This window comes from Colletotrichum aenigma, assembly GCF_013390185.1.
Source record: "Colletotrichum aenigma strain Cg56 chromosome Unknown KSG_Cg56_contig04, whole genome shotgun sequence".
Classification (NCBI taxonomy): Eukaryota; Fungi; Ascomycota; class Sordariomycetes; order Glomerellales; family Glomerellaceae; genus Colletotrichum; species Colletotrichum aenigma.
In genome coordinates this window covers 2,898,102-2,911,608 of record NW_023500910.1, presented here as the reverse complement: position 1 = coordinate 2,911,608, position 13,507 = coordinate 2,898,102, and the positions used below count along the sequence as shown (strand labels likewise).

At 52.2% G+C, this 13,507-nt stretch overlaps 6 protein-coding genes across 6 annotated transcripts; 2 read left to right on the top strand and 4 right to left on the bottom strand.

The window, feature by feature from the left end:
* Positions 1-1,139: 1,139 nt before the first annotated feature.
* VRG4-1 (GDP-mannose transporter) lies at positions 1,140-2,490 on the bottom strand (the record flags this gene model as incomplete). The annotated part of the gene is made up of 4 exons (XM_037321917.1): positions 1,140-1,573; positions 1,649-2,029; positions 2,091-2,181; positions 2,236-2,490. The coding sequence occupies 4 exons, from the start codon at positions 2,488-2,490 to the stop codon at positions 1,140-1,142; spliced, it is 1,161 nt and encodes a 386-aa protein (XP_037179372.1).
* A 1,041-nt stretch (positions 2,491-3,531) lies between these two features.
* On the top strand, positions 3,532-4,654 carry CGCA056_v006667 (Oxidoreductase BOA17; the record flags this gene model as incomplete). The annotated part of the gene is made up of 2 exons (XM_037321916.1): positions 3,532-3,660; positions 3,713-4,654. The coding sequence occupies 2 exons, from the start codon at positions 3,532-3,534 to the stop codon at positions 4,652-4,654; spliced, it is 1,071 nt and encodes a 356-aa protein (XP_037179375.1).
* Positions 4,655-5,016: 362 nt separating this feature from the next.
* Positions 5,017-5,757, bottom strand: adi1 (1,2-dihydroxy-3-keto-5-methylthiopentene dioxygenase; the record flags this gene model as incomplete). The annotated part of the gene is made up of 4 exons (XM_037321915.1): positions 5,017-5,148; positions 5,207-5,266; positions 5,335-5,646; positions 5,728-5,757. 4 exons carry the CDS (start codon positions 5,755-5,757, stop codon positions 5,017-5,019), a joined length of 534 nt encoding a protein of 177 aa, XP_037179376.1.
* An 838-nt stretch (positions 5,758-6,595) lies between these two features.
* Derl2-1 (Derlin-2) lies at positions 6,596-7,409 on the bottom strand (the record flags this gene model as incomplete). Its single annotated transcript, XM_037321914.1, has 2 exons — positions 6,596-7,153; positions 7,230-7,409. 2 exons carry the CDS (start codon positions 7,407-7,409, stop codon positions 6,596-6,598), a joined length of 738 nt encoding a protein of 245 aa, XP_037179373.1.
* Positions 7,410-8,456: 1,047 nt separating this feature from the next.
* Positions 8,457-8,986, top strand: hH3v (histone H3-like centromeric protein hH3v; the record flags this gene model as incomplete). The annotated part of the gene is made up of 3 exons (XM_037321913.1): positions 8,457-8,523; positions 8,586-8,710; positions 8,768-8,986. The coding sequence occupies 3 exons, from the start codon at positions 8,457-8,459 to the stop codon at positions 8,984-8,986; spliced, it is 411 nt and encodes a 136-aa protein (XP_037179374.1).
* A 1,226-nt stretch (positions 8,987-10,212) lies between these two features.
* AMPP (putative Xaa-Pro aminopeptidase P) lies at positions 10,213-12,272 on the bottom strand (the record flags this gene model as incomplete). Its single annotated transcript, XM_037321912.1, has 4 exons — positions 10,213-10,638; positions 10,696-10,957; positions 11,042-12,125; positions 12,197-12,272. 4 exons carry the CDS (start codon positions 12,270-12,272, stop codon positions 10,213-10,215), a joined length of 1,848 nt encoding a protein of 615 aa, XP_037179379.1.
* Positions 12,273-13,507: the final 1,235 nt, after the last annotated feature.

Here is a 13,507-nt window from a genome sequence, read left to right as displayed (position 1 = left end):
GCGGTGGTTAGCACAACAGGCTAGGTCATGTGGGAACGTTCGGACGAGAGAATGAAGACGTGGGATGAGAGACAAGCCAGGACGTGACTGAAGCCGATCAGTAGGTGCCTGTGGGTAAGGTACTTCAGCTGAAGGGAAAAACACTGAAGTGCTAGTAGGGAGAAGAGTTGCGGGTCATCCCAACCTGACAAGTAGCTGCGCATGCCCAGAGCAGCAGCGATATACTGGTGGTTGCAAAGAGCACGTGTGACGTATTATTAACCTGTCCCCCTAGCTACCTTAACCTCAGTCCTGCTCAGGGCTGGCTTTTAAGGCCGTTCAGACAGCGAGTTTGGCATGGCGGAAGGGGTGGGGCAAAGGTGTTTTGGCGGGTGGTCATGTAGGCAAGGCATGGTACCGAGTACCTCCCGGTTGCACAAAGGTCTACAGACCGAGTACCTCCTGTCTACTTTACCCGACAGTGAAGTCTCCGCCCTACCTAGCCAGCCGAAGCCCACCCCCACGTGTTTCGGAAACAAGCTTCACGAAGGTGGCAGAACGTGTTGAGGGTGCTTGCACAGAAAGACCGACGTCGATTTACACCAAAAGAACAGCGTAGCCACACCAAAAATCATCTTGTCTTCCCCGACACCGACGCCGCTGCCGTCTTATGTTGTCTGAAAAAGGACGAAGTTTTAAATCTACGAGCCAAAGCACGTTACGGCTTCCCCATTGGAAACCAATCTTGTCTCTGCACAAGCGCCCCAACCGATCTCACCGCTTCGGCTTGTTGAATGGTTTCTGGGGTACACGATAAAGTCGTGGCTTTGAAACACAGCTACTCTATCCGCCTAACACTACACGGGTGGAGCGCAGTTTGACGACTCAACGCCTAGGCTCACATCTTGTCACTTGAGCCTCTCCCCGCCTACGCATCTCGAGGTCAAACGTATTACTATACAACATTTCGAGCATCTAATTGCGATCAGCGTGGGGAAAGCAAGACGGGCATCCTTCGCTTGCGTTGAGGCAATACCGCTTAGGAACCGTAGATGCGCGATACACGTTGCTCAACCAGCAATTTATTCGGCTGCCGCAATGCTCTCCCACGAGACTTGGCAAGCCAAGTTCCGCTTTTCTATCAGGAACCCACAACTGTTCTACGAGTTCGCATCCTTGTTGCTCTGAGAGCTCGCGCTCATGGGTTGTGTAGTTGGCAAAGACATCTTGGCCGCCTCGCTCTGGCGAATTCTGGCCCACGCATACACGATGCCGCTGACGAACCCAATAATGATAGCCGACACGCTGCCAAATGTGACCGGCGCATCGAAGAAGACGAGGCCGCTTATGGCGATGGGAAGTTTGTTGAGAGCGCCAACCACGGAGTATGTCGTAGAGGAGGTGACTCGGATACACCAAGCCGAGCAGTACGAAATAAAGATTGCGCAAAGTCCTGAGTAGATCATGCCGACGAAGAGGCTGTTGCGAGTCTCGATGGGGAAGTTCTTGGCGATGTTCGCTGACGACCAATCCTCCGTCAAAAGCGTGCAAACGATGAGGACAGGGATTGTCAACAAGTTGTTGTAGAACATTGCTGTATGAAGCATTTATCAGCCATCGTCCTCTGGGCTGTCGCATGTAAACAGCCGGGGTTCTCGGGGTAGCTTACTGTCCCAGTCCTTAAAGTTCATCTTCTTGATGACCTTGCGCATGCCGAGCACGTATGCGGCTGTGCAGCAAACATTCATCCCCATCCAGGCGTATCCGGCATTCAACGTCGAGACAGCAGCAGAAGCCTCAGCAGTGTGCGAGCTGCCACCCAGCGCGTGTTGAACATCAGCCCAAGCAGCCACGACAGAGCTGAGAACCATCAAGCCAAAGGACAAAAGCGAAAGGGGGCTGACGCTTCCGCCAAACCACAAAACTTCGCCATATGCAATGACAATGATGGTCAGATTCTTGAAGATGGTGTAGACGGGAACTGAGAGGAATTGGAGGGCCTTCGTGCCTGTGTAGATCATGCCGACGAGTAGAAGCGCGATAGGAAACCCTGTGGGCGTGTCAGCCTGCACTACAGAGCTTGGTGGCTTTCGAGTAGTGTGTAAAGTTACATTTCTTCGCTTTTCCCGTGTCAAAAGGAGCCAGGTTCGTGATCATTCCCAGGTTCTTGCAGACGACGATGGTGAGGATACAAACGATGGACTGCGTAGCGCGCGGTTAGCAGCATCCACAGGAGGGGGCCAATGGTGAGCATACCTGAACGGCGAGATATAGGAAGTTCAGATTCCAGAACTGACCCGAGACAACGTACTTGTTGACCACAGTCATACTAATGGAAGAGAAGCAATAGGCCAGGATGGAAACGCCAGGGCTGTTATCGATCTTGCTCAGAGGCGAGGCCAGGTTTGATCTTGGCCTGGGAGGTGGTCGCTGGGACAAGAAGCCATCCTTTTCTCCACCGAACGAGTCGGACCCGCGCAGCTCGTAGTCCTCATTCTTCTTGTCCGACATGGTTGGCGATGGTTGATATTGTTAAATAGGTGTTGTCGGTGATGAACGCAAGCTGGCTTCAGTTTCGTTGGCTCGAGCTTGGGGCTAGAGAATCGGGAGCACGATTGCGCCTGACGGGAGAGAAGGGCTGAGTCGTCAATTCGTGAGGGGCAGCTCTGGAGGTTTTGTCGACGGGAGGCAGTGGATTTATGACTTGCGTCAAAAATGATTGATGTCCTCGGCGAGCCGTTCCTCGTACGGCGGGTTGCAACTGAAGAGCAAAGTCTGGCTGCGGGACGAAGATGTTGCGAGCAGGAACGGTGCACAGCGTAAAGGGGGCACGGAGATATTCGCGAGCGAAGACGGGCGGTACGGGAAGGGAATGCAACGCAAGGGAACACGCGTGCACCTATCAAGGGTCGTGGAATTTCATGCCACAAATTGCGGCGTGGCCAGGTTCTCTGTATCCGTGCTCATACAGGCTACAGTGTCAAAATGCAAATTGAGATGCTGGGCCGCTAGTAGTGCTTCGGCGGGCAGCGCTCTCCCCTGGTAATGGGTTGACCGGGCTATAATGTGAAGCAAGGGACCACATTTGGTTCGGCTTCATGTCGATAATTGCATTTTTAGACTGGGGATATCTTCTTATTGCATTTCCAGTGCGCCAGCTCTCCCTCCCTGGGTAGTATGGTAGGTAACTAGGTACCTACTTGAGTAGGTAGGTAGGCATGTTCCCGTCCCAGGCATGTGGAGACACCGGGGAATCTCAGGCGACGGAACCTGGGTCGGCATGTTGGTACCTACTGGACGCCTAGCTTTGACGGTGATACCTTAAGATCGGCATGCTCTCAACCGCACAGCTCAACTCCCGGGACATGACACCTCCAACACTCGCCGTGCGAATTGCCAAGAGCCAAACTTGCTGCAGTATCTTCGCCATTTAACGCTGGAATTTCATCTTCTGGCCGTCCCATCGATCCCGACACTAGATGCACTTGCTACTAAATCATCTCGCTATAACATAGATCAGGCTTTGTCTTCTCGAGAATTTTTTAAAAGACGATGGACGTATCAAGCGAACACAGTGCAGGTCATTCAACAATAGACGGCGCGGCTAGAGCCAAACTTCAACTTCCAGCAAGTTGTGATCCACCTCAATTCGAGGCCCCCAGAAAACAACTGGTGTGGGTGGTGAGTTCGGAAAGCCTTGCAGTGACCTATACCGCATCTAAACCCCTCACAGGTATTCGGTGGCACTGGGCATATGGGCCGGTCACTCGTCAAGTCCGCCTTATCCCATGGCGACCTCGTCACTTCTGTCGGTCGAGTCTTTGAGACGACTCCCGAAGATATGTCAGCACAGGACAACGACAGTTGCCTGGGTCTCTTGTGTGACGTACGAGCCAGAGATTCCGTTGCCCGCGTTATCGAGAAAAGTTTGGATCGGTTTCAGCGGGTTGATGTCGTCGCGAACTGCTCCGGGTACGGCGTAATTGGGGCCTGTGAGGACCAAGACGAGCATGAGATTCGGAACCAGTTCGAGACCAATTTCATGGGTACTCTCAATATCATACAGGCCAGTCTACCCTACTTTCGCCACCAGAACGCTGGTCGATATTTGATCTTCAGCTCAACTTCAGGTGCTCTGGGCGTTCCGGGTCTGGGTCCGTACTGTGCTACCAAGTATGCCGTTGAGGGTCTCATAGAGGCCATGCTGTACGAGACCGACTCGTTCAACGTAAAGGCGACTCTTGTCGAGCCAGGTTTTGTGCGAAGAGACGAGCCAGATACAATGCCCACGCCTCTACCGACATGGGGTCACTTCCTCATCAAACCGGCCAGCGAAGCCTACGCACAAGCAACCTCACCAGCCCTGCATGCAAAGCGAATGGTCCAATGGCTAGGAGATCGGCAACCAACAAGCGCCGTCAAGTGCGCGGAGCTTGTTTGGCAGCTCGCTCACTGCTCATTTCCTCCGCTGAGGTTGCTTCTTGGCAGCTATGCCATTGAAAGCATACGGGACAGGCTGCGGTCGGTCACCGAGGAGCTCGAGGACTGGAAGCACCTGAACTTCCCAGTTGCGCCTGAAACGGGTGTTGAAGCGGATGGCAAGGACAGCAAGGCAGATCACGATGAGTTCATGGCCGATTCTATCCAGGATGCACAAGGACAAGTTACGACATGAGGACAGCATACATGTCCTCATGAGACAACGCGCCAGCTGGCCGGAGCAAAACCATATTCCAGGTCTTGCGTTCGAATGCACCTTCGGCAAACGCGATAACGTTATGTATCTGAAACGAAGTGTTTAGTCCGTGATATCCCACTTACTGATACGTGGAGATATCCTGCAGTCCATCCCACGGTACGAGACACAAAATCCAACACGCGTTGTTGCGTACATGATGGGCATGGTCAGGAGTTTCCAGGCTCTCTTTCATGCGCAAGAGTTCTCAATTCCCTTTCCACTCGCGGCTCATCATTGGCTAGACTGTCGAAATACAAAGGGTCACATGCCCCTCAGCCTCCTCACTCGTCACCTCCGGTCTATGCCGGCAAACTGCTTTGAAGATATTGCTGGACATACTCTTCCCTGTGCGGGTTCACATCAAGGTCTGATGTGCGATTCAATGGTGTCCACTTGGGCTCATCCTTGAAAAGCCTCATTGCCTTGATATACTTTATAACACTGTTAGCAAGATTTTGACGTCGGGTATGTTCGAGGGTCATCACTTACATTGGAGTCGTCAGTGGTAAATCGGTGGTAGATGCCTGCAGGAAGGATGATAAGATCGTCCTGAATCCTGGTCAGCCGTCTAGATCGAACAATTCCTGCCAAAACGTTTGCCGGAGAAGACAACACACCTTCTCGACACGAATTCGAACCCATTGATCGTCCGCACTCCTGACGTCAAAGAACCCGTGACCATCGCGAACATAGCGGATTTCCTCGTCCTCGTGTAGGTGCTCATGGAAGAAGGACTTGACTTTCTCTTCGTAGACATCGCCCATCTTCTCCGGCGAAACAATAATCTCATCCCTGTTCCTATATCCTCGGTCCAACGCGAGTTTGTTGACGCCATCAATGTTGGGGATCTGATGGTAGTAAACGCCAAGCTTCTTCAGCTGTTCGACGGTCACCTCTTTGCCCGAGTCGTGCGCTAGACGCTGGTCGCCCTGCAACCAGTAAACAAGTTAGCTCGATGAGTACGTAACCATTGGCAAGCCGACAGCAGTTGTTTCGGAAAGCCCACTTACAGCCAGATTATCATACCAATAGGCCTTCATGGTTTGTAGTATTACGAGGGGTGATTGATCACGTATGGGCACAAGTTTCGGGCGGGACAGAGGCGAGAAATTTGGCCAGGAAGTAGGAAGTTGTTCAAGTGCAGGAAAGTCTGTATATCCAGTGGCTCCCAAGGAAACAGCTACCGACTCGATATGTTGGCGGGATATTGAATGGTTAAGAGAAGCAGGACGAATAAAGGTTTGATCAGGGGTGGACTTTTACAATGGAAATGACGCAATTGGCTGTGAAGGTGGGGTAATTTGCTACCCAACACGGGCAGCACCACACCTACCTACCTAAGGTAGATACACTAAGGTAGGGAGTTGAGAGTTGCTTCTGGCACTCCGTCGTCCAATCTTCAGCGGGGCATCAGCACGTGGTTCTCAAGGTAGGTAGGTACCTTAGGTACTCTAGCCCTCCGCCTGCATCAAATCCTCCCGTCTCCCGATGATGCTCGCTGCGGATGCATCTGAAAAGTGAACGACACCTTGACAGATTCACACGAATAAACCGATAATGCACGCCAGTGTAGCCCATTCACAAGAGACATCCGATCGTGCTTCAAACAACTGGAGAGGGGGATTCGAATGACTCTATAGTATGTCTCTAAAATGCAATATGCTTCAAGCTCGTACCTGTCGTGTTCTGTTTCCCCGTGACTGACTGGATGGCCGGGCATGCTGGTGATGAAATCAGGTGAATACGAACAGGCAGGCGTGCTGTAGCGTTGCAACCGACTGACCCAAACGCCGCGGTAGCCACTCCATGCTGTGGGCAAAGCCCCTCCCTCCCGGTATCATGCGTTTCTTCAGTAAAGGGCTGATTCCTACTCGCCTTTCATCGAACCTCGGGGGCGAGCTCTGGACCGCCCGCAACGACAATGTCATTGTTAATGCCATCTGCAGTCTCATCCGCTGGTCGCCTCTCGAACAGTCGCCTCCACCATCCTGGGGGGTCAAATGGCCGCGAACCATTGTGCAGGGGTGGATAGACATCGGAGAAGAAGTACCAGATGTGGCCGATAACGACACCCATGATCTCATCCTTGGGAATGGAGCCGTGCAGGATCAAGCTAAAGGCCATGAGAACCCAAGGAAGGTATGGAGCTGTGAAAACCAGCAGGCCCAGAAAGCTCAATCGCGTATCCGGGTTCCGTCGCGACCATATGTAAACCAGAGTTGATGATAGGGGATGGCCAAGAAATGGCATTGACACCAGCGGGGACAGAAGTAGCAGGCTGGTCATGGCGTAGACCAGGAGCCATGAGAAATGAGCGGGCGAACGACCTGAAGATTCCTCCAGAAGTCGGGCGTATCGCTGTAGGAAGTAGACGTGAAAGAGGAGATCGAGGGAGAAGGGCCCAAAATAGAGAAAGGTCGTCAGAAGACGCCAATACTACAAACAGAAACACAAAGACATTAGTTACTTGGGTTTTCAAAGCGGGCAGCGAGAGAGACTGTGAAGCACCAACCTGTGACTTGGCGAATACTGCTCGGAAGCTGTAGAATAGCTGGAACGGAGTCACCATCTGGCACTGGACCAATGCGCTAGTCAAAACAGTTGCTGTTGTCCACCATCTTGTGCAGATGGGCATTTCCCAGAACCACGTCTCCAGAGGGAAGCGGCCCCCGTCACCCATCATCTGATCCATTTTGTGTGGGAAGGCGTTCGAAGGATGATGTGCTTCAGAGAAGGCAGGCTGAAGATCGAGAAGGTACGCGCATCGCCCAAAAAGTATGGCTCCCAGGCGTCGCAGCGAAGTTGGGAATGTCGGGTTCAAGCAATCGGAGGCGGAGCAAACGGGTGCAAGCTGTGGGGTATTGGACGTGGATTAGCAGGGCGAGAGGCAGTGGCTGGGAAGAGGATAATTTCGTTCTGCAGAGATTCAGGAAGAAATGCACCCAAGTTGTCCTTTGGCTGTCGCCCTGGGTTTCGTTGGGGTTCGATCCTTCCGACGTTGCATGTGTAGGTTTGGAGAGATAGACGTAGAGCGAGGTGGCCTTTGGAGCCCCATCAATCGATCTCCATAACGCCCAGAACACTGCACCGGCCTTCCGTTGCCAATTTTGGGTACGGGCGCAGCACAGGTGCCGATGACGGCAAGAGCGGGGCAACTAAAGGCTGGCGTGGGTCAATTAAGATCTTGGCATATTGCATTAAGCAGCTAGACTGTTGCGGCTGCTAAATTAATATGCCATAGAAAAGCATAGGCGCATACGCAGATCGGCTCGCACATGGGCATGCCTGCCCACCCGACCTTAATTAAACATGACGCGCGAGATGCACGCGACTAACGCGTCGTCGCAAACTGAATTGGAAAATCGCGGGGTTGGCAACGGTCAATTGACTCCTTTGCGCGCCTCACCATCGTCCCATCCATCTCCATTAAGTCAATCTGCTCCTTTCCAACCTTTCGCATTGTTTTCCTCCCCTTGTTCCGCATCTTCCAACTTCTGCCATCCTTCTAAATTCAACGAGCTCGACTTCCATTCCGGATACAGCACCATCATTTAGCTCGCAACAACCCTCCTGACTACACTGCTGCCGAATCGATTGGCCTAACAGCTCGCTATCGCAACCGCCGCAATTCAATCTTGGTTCATCTACACTTCTCGCCTTTCGCAATCGATATCAATCTTCCATCGACCGGTGAAACCTCCGGGTGCTTTACCCACGTCCCTTTACATGCCCTGTAGCCATGCCCCCCAAGAAAGCAAGGCAGTCAGATCCTGGTCGCCGCAAATCGCGACAGAGCGATGTTCAGCGTACGGTTCACTCCACGTTAACGAAATCTTTTGCCCTAACATGGTGTGCTGACCACTCGCAGCCGGCGACCCAATTCCGAACCGTGGAAAGAGACGTTATCGCCCCGGAACTTTAGCCCTCAGGGAGATTCGAAAGTACCAGAGCGGGACTGATCTTCTTTTGCGTCGACTTCCCTTTTCACGTCTCGTAAGTAGATTAGCCATGCGAATTTATGTTACGATGATCGCCTAACTTATTATCCAGATTCGCGAGATTGCCGAGTCGGTCATTCCCCGAGATCAGCCACCAATGCGATGGCAATCGCATGCCATTCAAGCTCTCCAAGAGGCCGCGGAAGCCTTCTTGGTTCATCTCTTCGAGGATACAAACCTTTGCGCCATACACGCCAAGAGAGTCACTATTATGCAAAAAGACATACAGCTTGCGCGGCGCATACGTGGTGTTTGGGGAGGTTTAGGTTGAGTACTCTGTTACTTGGAAAAGGACGATTCAGCATCTGCTTTGTATCAAGGTCATTGTGTCGCGCCCCTAGTTGACCACCTTTACGTTTCTTATATCGCGGTTGCACGGATACCCATGGCATGTGGAGGTTGGCGGTTGTGATCTTGTTTCGCAAAAATTTGGTTCGGAGTATACGGCGTTGGCGGTATTAGTGCTCAAACTCGAGAGCCAACAGAAGAATAACGGAAGCATGTGTATATCTCGAGAGCTTTGCAAATGGAACGAAACCTTTATTCAAACGCAATAACGCCACGTGGGGAGAGTACGCGGTTTACGCAGAGACTATTCTGTACCGCGTAAGGCTCTTTCGGTTTGGCTGTCGGTGCCCTAGTATGTAATTGGGGTTCTTCCCCAAATGTTTGGCACCTTACCTAAGCCATCGGTGAGGCACATGTGCTGGCATCTCAATTCGTCTTAGCAGCTTTCGAACACTTACCTTAGTAAGGAAAATATGACAGGCACGTCACCATGCAGCCAGATAGTACTAGTCTACAACTTCCTACGTAGGTCAGGAATTAAGCTTTATCCATATTTGCAACAATAGTCCGCTTGAGCTTTCAAACTTCTATCATCGCACCACTGCGCGTTCGCAATCCGTGTCAATGGGCCGTCTTTTTCCTCTTCACTTTACTGGCCGACATTTGGTGCTGCCTATCAGCACCGGCATCGGCATTACCTGCGCTCTAAGATCCCGGCGCCCCCCCATTCGCTTCGATTCGGGTCACGCTCAGAAAACCTCGCCTGCCCAGCGCGTGCGTAGCCAGCCTCGAGGAGGCCTGAGTCCAGAGGCGATGAGACAGCTCTCAAGCGGCAGCATGTTTGGTACATAAGCCATGTTCCATCCCCGATACCAACGGACTGGATTACTGACGTACACTGTCAAGGGTTCGGGGCTGGACTTCTTGTCGGTTTTCTGTCTCATACACTGGTTCTGCTCGCGGGTCTCACCATCTTTGCCTTCTACGTAATGCCCTTGCTTAATCTTCTGCGAATTTTAATCATGGACTGATCTGGCCGCTACAGCTTGCAAACAGATACGGCATAGACTTGCCTCAGCTGCTTGGCCTGAAAGAACGATTCAACACGGTTGCATCGAACAAGCCTTTCCGAAACTCCGTATTCCGACTCTCATTTGCCGCCACCTTCACCCTCGCCGCCTTCGTGCGGTTCTAGAGCTCACCCTATCACTACAAGGGCTGAGTCTCCCTTGTCAGCCATGCCAGCGTCAAGGGGTCATGTGCGAAGAAATCCCTGGTCTTCTGGAAAATATCCGCATTGTGGGCGTTGAGCCACTTCTTCTCCTCTGCCGTCAAGAGGCTGGGTTCGATGAGGTTTTGACAGTATGGTACCATGGTGACGTGCTCAAATCCTAGGTACGGTTTGTCGCCAAAGGAATGCTTCGTTTTCACTTCCGTGACCATGGCCACGTTTTCGATTCGAATACCGTATGACCCGTCTTCGTAGAACCCTGGCTCAATGGAAACAACGTTGCCAGGTGTGAGGGCAACTTCGGCAAATTGCACCCGAGTACCGATTCCTATGGGTCCCTCGTGCACGTTGAGGTACGAGCCCACGCCATGCCCTGTCCCATGGCGGTAGTCCAAGCCCTCTCTCTGTAAGCACACGTCAGTAGATGTCCATCGCTAGGGTAATCGATCATCAAAACTAACCCAGAGGTGTTGACGAGCCAGACAATCAAGTGCAAACCCGGTTGTTCCCTTGGGGAAAATCGCAGTGTCTAGCGCAATATTGCCCTTCAGCACCAATGTGTAGGCGAGCTTCTCGGCCTCTGTCGGCTGTCCAAAGTGCAGGGTTCTTGTTGTGTCTGTAGTTCCATCAAGAAATTGAGCACCGGAATCGCAAAGATAAATAGCATTGGGGTCGATAACGGAGCAGGCGCCGCGCTCGGGTTTATAGTGAATAACAGCGGCACTAAAGAACAAGTTAGACACCGACGTTGGTGAGGGAGCTGCAACGTCCCTGGAAGGGCACGCTCGGTAGACCACGTCCACTTACTTCGCACCGGTAGATGAGATGGTGTCAAAAGAAAGACCAACATAATCCTTATGTTTCGAGCGAAGCTGCTCAAGCTTGTCGGCGGCCTGGACCTCGTCTAGGACGGCCTTCTTGGCGACCAGTTGGTCCTCAAGCCAGGCAAAGTACTCGATGAGAGCCGCGCCGTCTCGAATGTGGCACGCACGCATGCCAGCCATCTCAGTCTTGTTCTTGACGGCCTTCGAATCTCCAATTGGACTGCGAACCTCATCAACCAGTCCGTCACCGCCGAGAGAGCGCTTCAAAGCCCACGACGCCTTTGTGGAAATGATGAAGCGCTTGGAGACGAGACTGTCGTCAGCTCTTTCCACAGAAGAGCGCAGTGCACTTATGGCTTCGAAGATGCTCTCATATGATTTGACTGCGATGCCGTTGTCCGAAAGATACGCACGGGTGGCCTCTCCTAGCTTTGACTTGTCGATGTAGAGGGTGGCACTGTCGTTGGTGATGATGGCGTAGGAAAAGAAGACTGGGTTGTACGGAATGTCATCACCCCGAAGATTGAAGAGCCAGGCAATTTCGTCCAGCATAGATACCACGAAGGCGTGGGAGTTCTTCTTTTCCAAGTCCTGTCGCAAATCCTTCAGTTTAGACTTGACGTCCTTGCCACTGAAGGTCTCCGGTAAGACGACAACAGGATTCTTGGGTCTTGCGGGGCGGTCTTTAGCCCAGACCAAGTCGACCAAGTTTTCATCAAGGGCTACCAGATCCGAGCCACCGCATCTCTTGATTTTCTCTGCAAGCTTCTTGGCGATTGAAGCAGTGATCAACTCGGGGTCGACACCAACGACTTTGCCGCCAGCGGACTGCTCAGCCGACCATTCCTGCCAGGTAGGCACATCTTGCAGGCCCTGCTTCAAGAGCAGCCAGTTTTGGTCCAATTGTTTGGAAGCTTGGTTGAAGTATCTGCCGTCTGTAGCCAGGGCGGCTCTATCCAAAGTCACAACAGCGCAGCCGGCGGAGCCGCTGAAGCCAGATATGAATTCGCGGCGGGCATCACATCCAGCAATATACTCAGACGAGTGTGAATCTTCGGAGGGAATGACTGTGAACACAACGAAGCTATTAGCAAAAGGCGAGGATATGGCGAATGTTCGAGAATTAAGGGAAGATTACCATAGACATCGATGTTGCGCTCTTTCATCAACTCTCTCAGGGTCGAGAGGCGACCGGTAGTATCGATTTGCTCCATATCAAGGACCGCAGAAAGATGCAATGCTCGACGGTGAAAGCCACTGGTCGGAGAGGCACGACAACCGTGGAATAGCAGGGTTGAAGAAGACCGGCTTGTTCTGGAATTCGAGTAAATCCGACGGAAAATTACACTAGCAGGACGGAAACTGCTCCAGACCATGAGGTGAAGAGGGCACCTAGTAATGGGATGAGGTGGACGGAACAGGCAGAGGCGATGTCTCAACTCGACAAAAGGAAAGGCAAGGCAGAGTCGTTTGGCAGGGGAACGAGGGGAACGAGGGGCGTGAGGGGCGTGAGGGGTCTTCCAGTGAGACGGGTAGATGCGGCGCCTACCTTACCAGGTAGGTAGTGGAGCACCTACAGCGAACTCACAGTGCTGTTGCTATGCGACACCTGGTCTGGAGGAACCAATGCCAGCGGTTGAGGGGCTCGCTGATTTTGGTGCAATTATATTTACCTGTCTCCAGTTCGTAGGTCGATGTGCCTAGCTACCTAAGGTAGGTAGCCTGAGGTGCCTAGGTACGTAAGGTCCAACCAGACAATATGAAGCGGTCGTCATCAGTTGGGTTAGGTAGGCTGTGTACCCAAGGTAGGTAGGTAGTTTAGGTCGGCAGCGTAGGCGGGGTACCCAAGACACCTGGATATCTGCCTACTGCGTACCAGTAGGTATCTGCCTACTTACCTAAGATGGCCCGGGGGGTATGCACCTAAGGTATCTAGGGACAGATGCCTGCCAACTGTAAATGCAGCTGTAATAGTACCCCTGTGAAGTGTATCTCTACTTAATATACCTTAGGGAACAACAAGCACAGCTGGTACCCGATAAGGGCATTAAGTGTGTATGCTTCTTTTTTTTTTTTTTTTTTTTTTTTTTGTGGCTGAAACCCCATCACACGCATAATTGCATCTCCAGAGCCTGAGGCGTCACAAATGCCGTTGTGCAGTCAGTATCTATCAGACAACTGTCATCGCCTGATTATCGTACCTGGGCTGTAACTATCTGCTTCTCGTTTGCCGCCACGCCTACTTCTGGTAGGTACTCGTGTAACACAATTACAGAGACTACCAAATTTTGACCAAACCCCACCCACTATCACAACTAGGCTCATCACTACCGAACCCACCTCACCTTTGTTAGCTTCAACACACTCAGTTCTCTGACTCCGCCTGACCTAGGTAGATCAACATGAAAACATCCCATGCAGTTGTTTGAGCTCTGTTCCAATCTTGCTG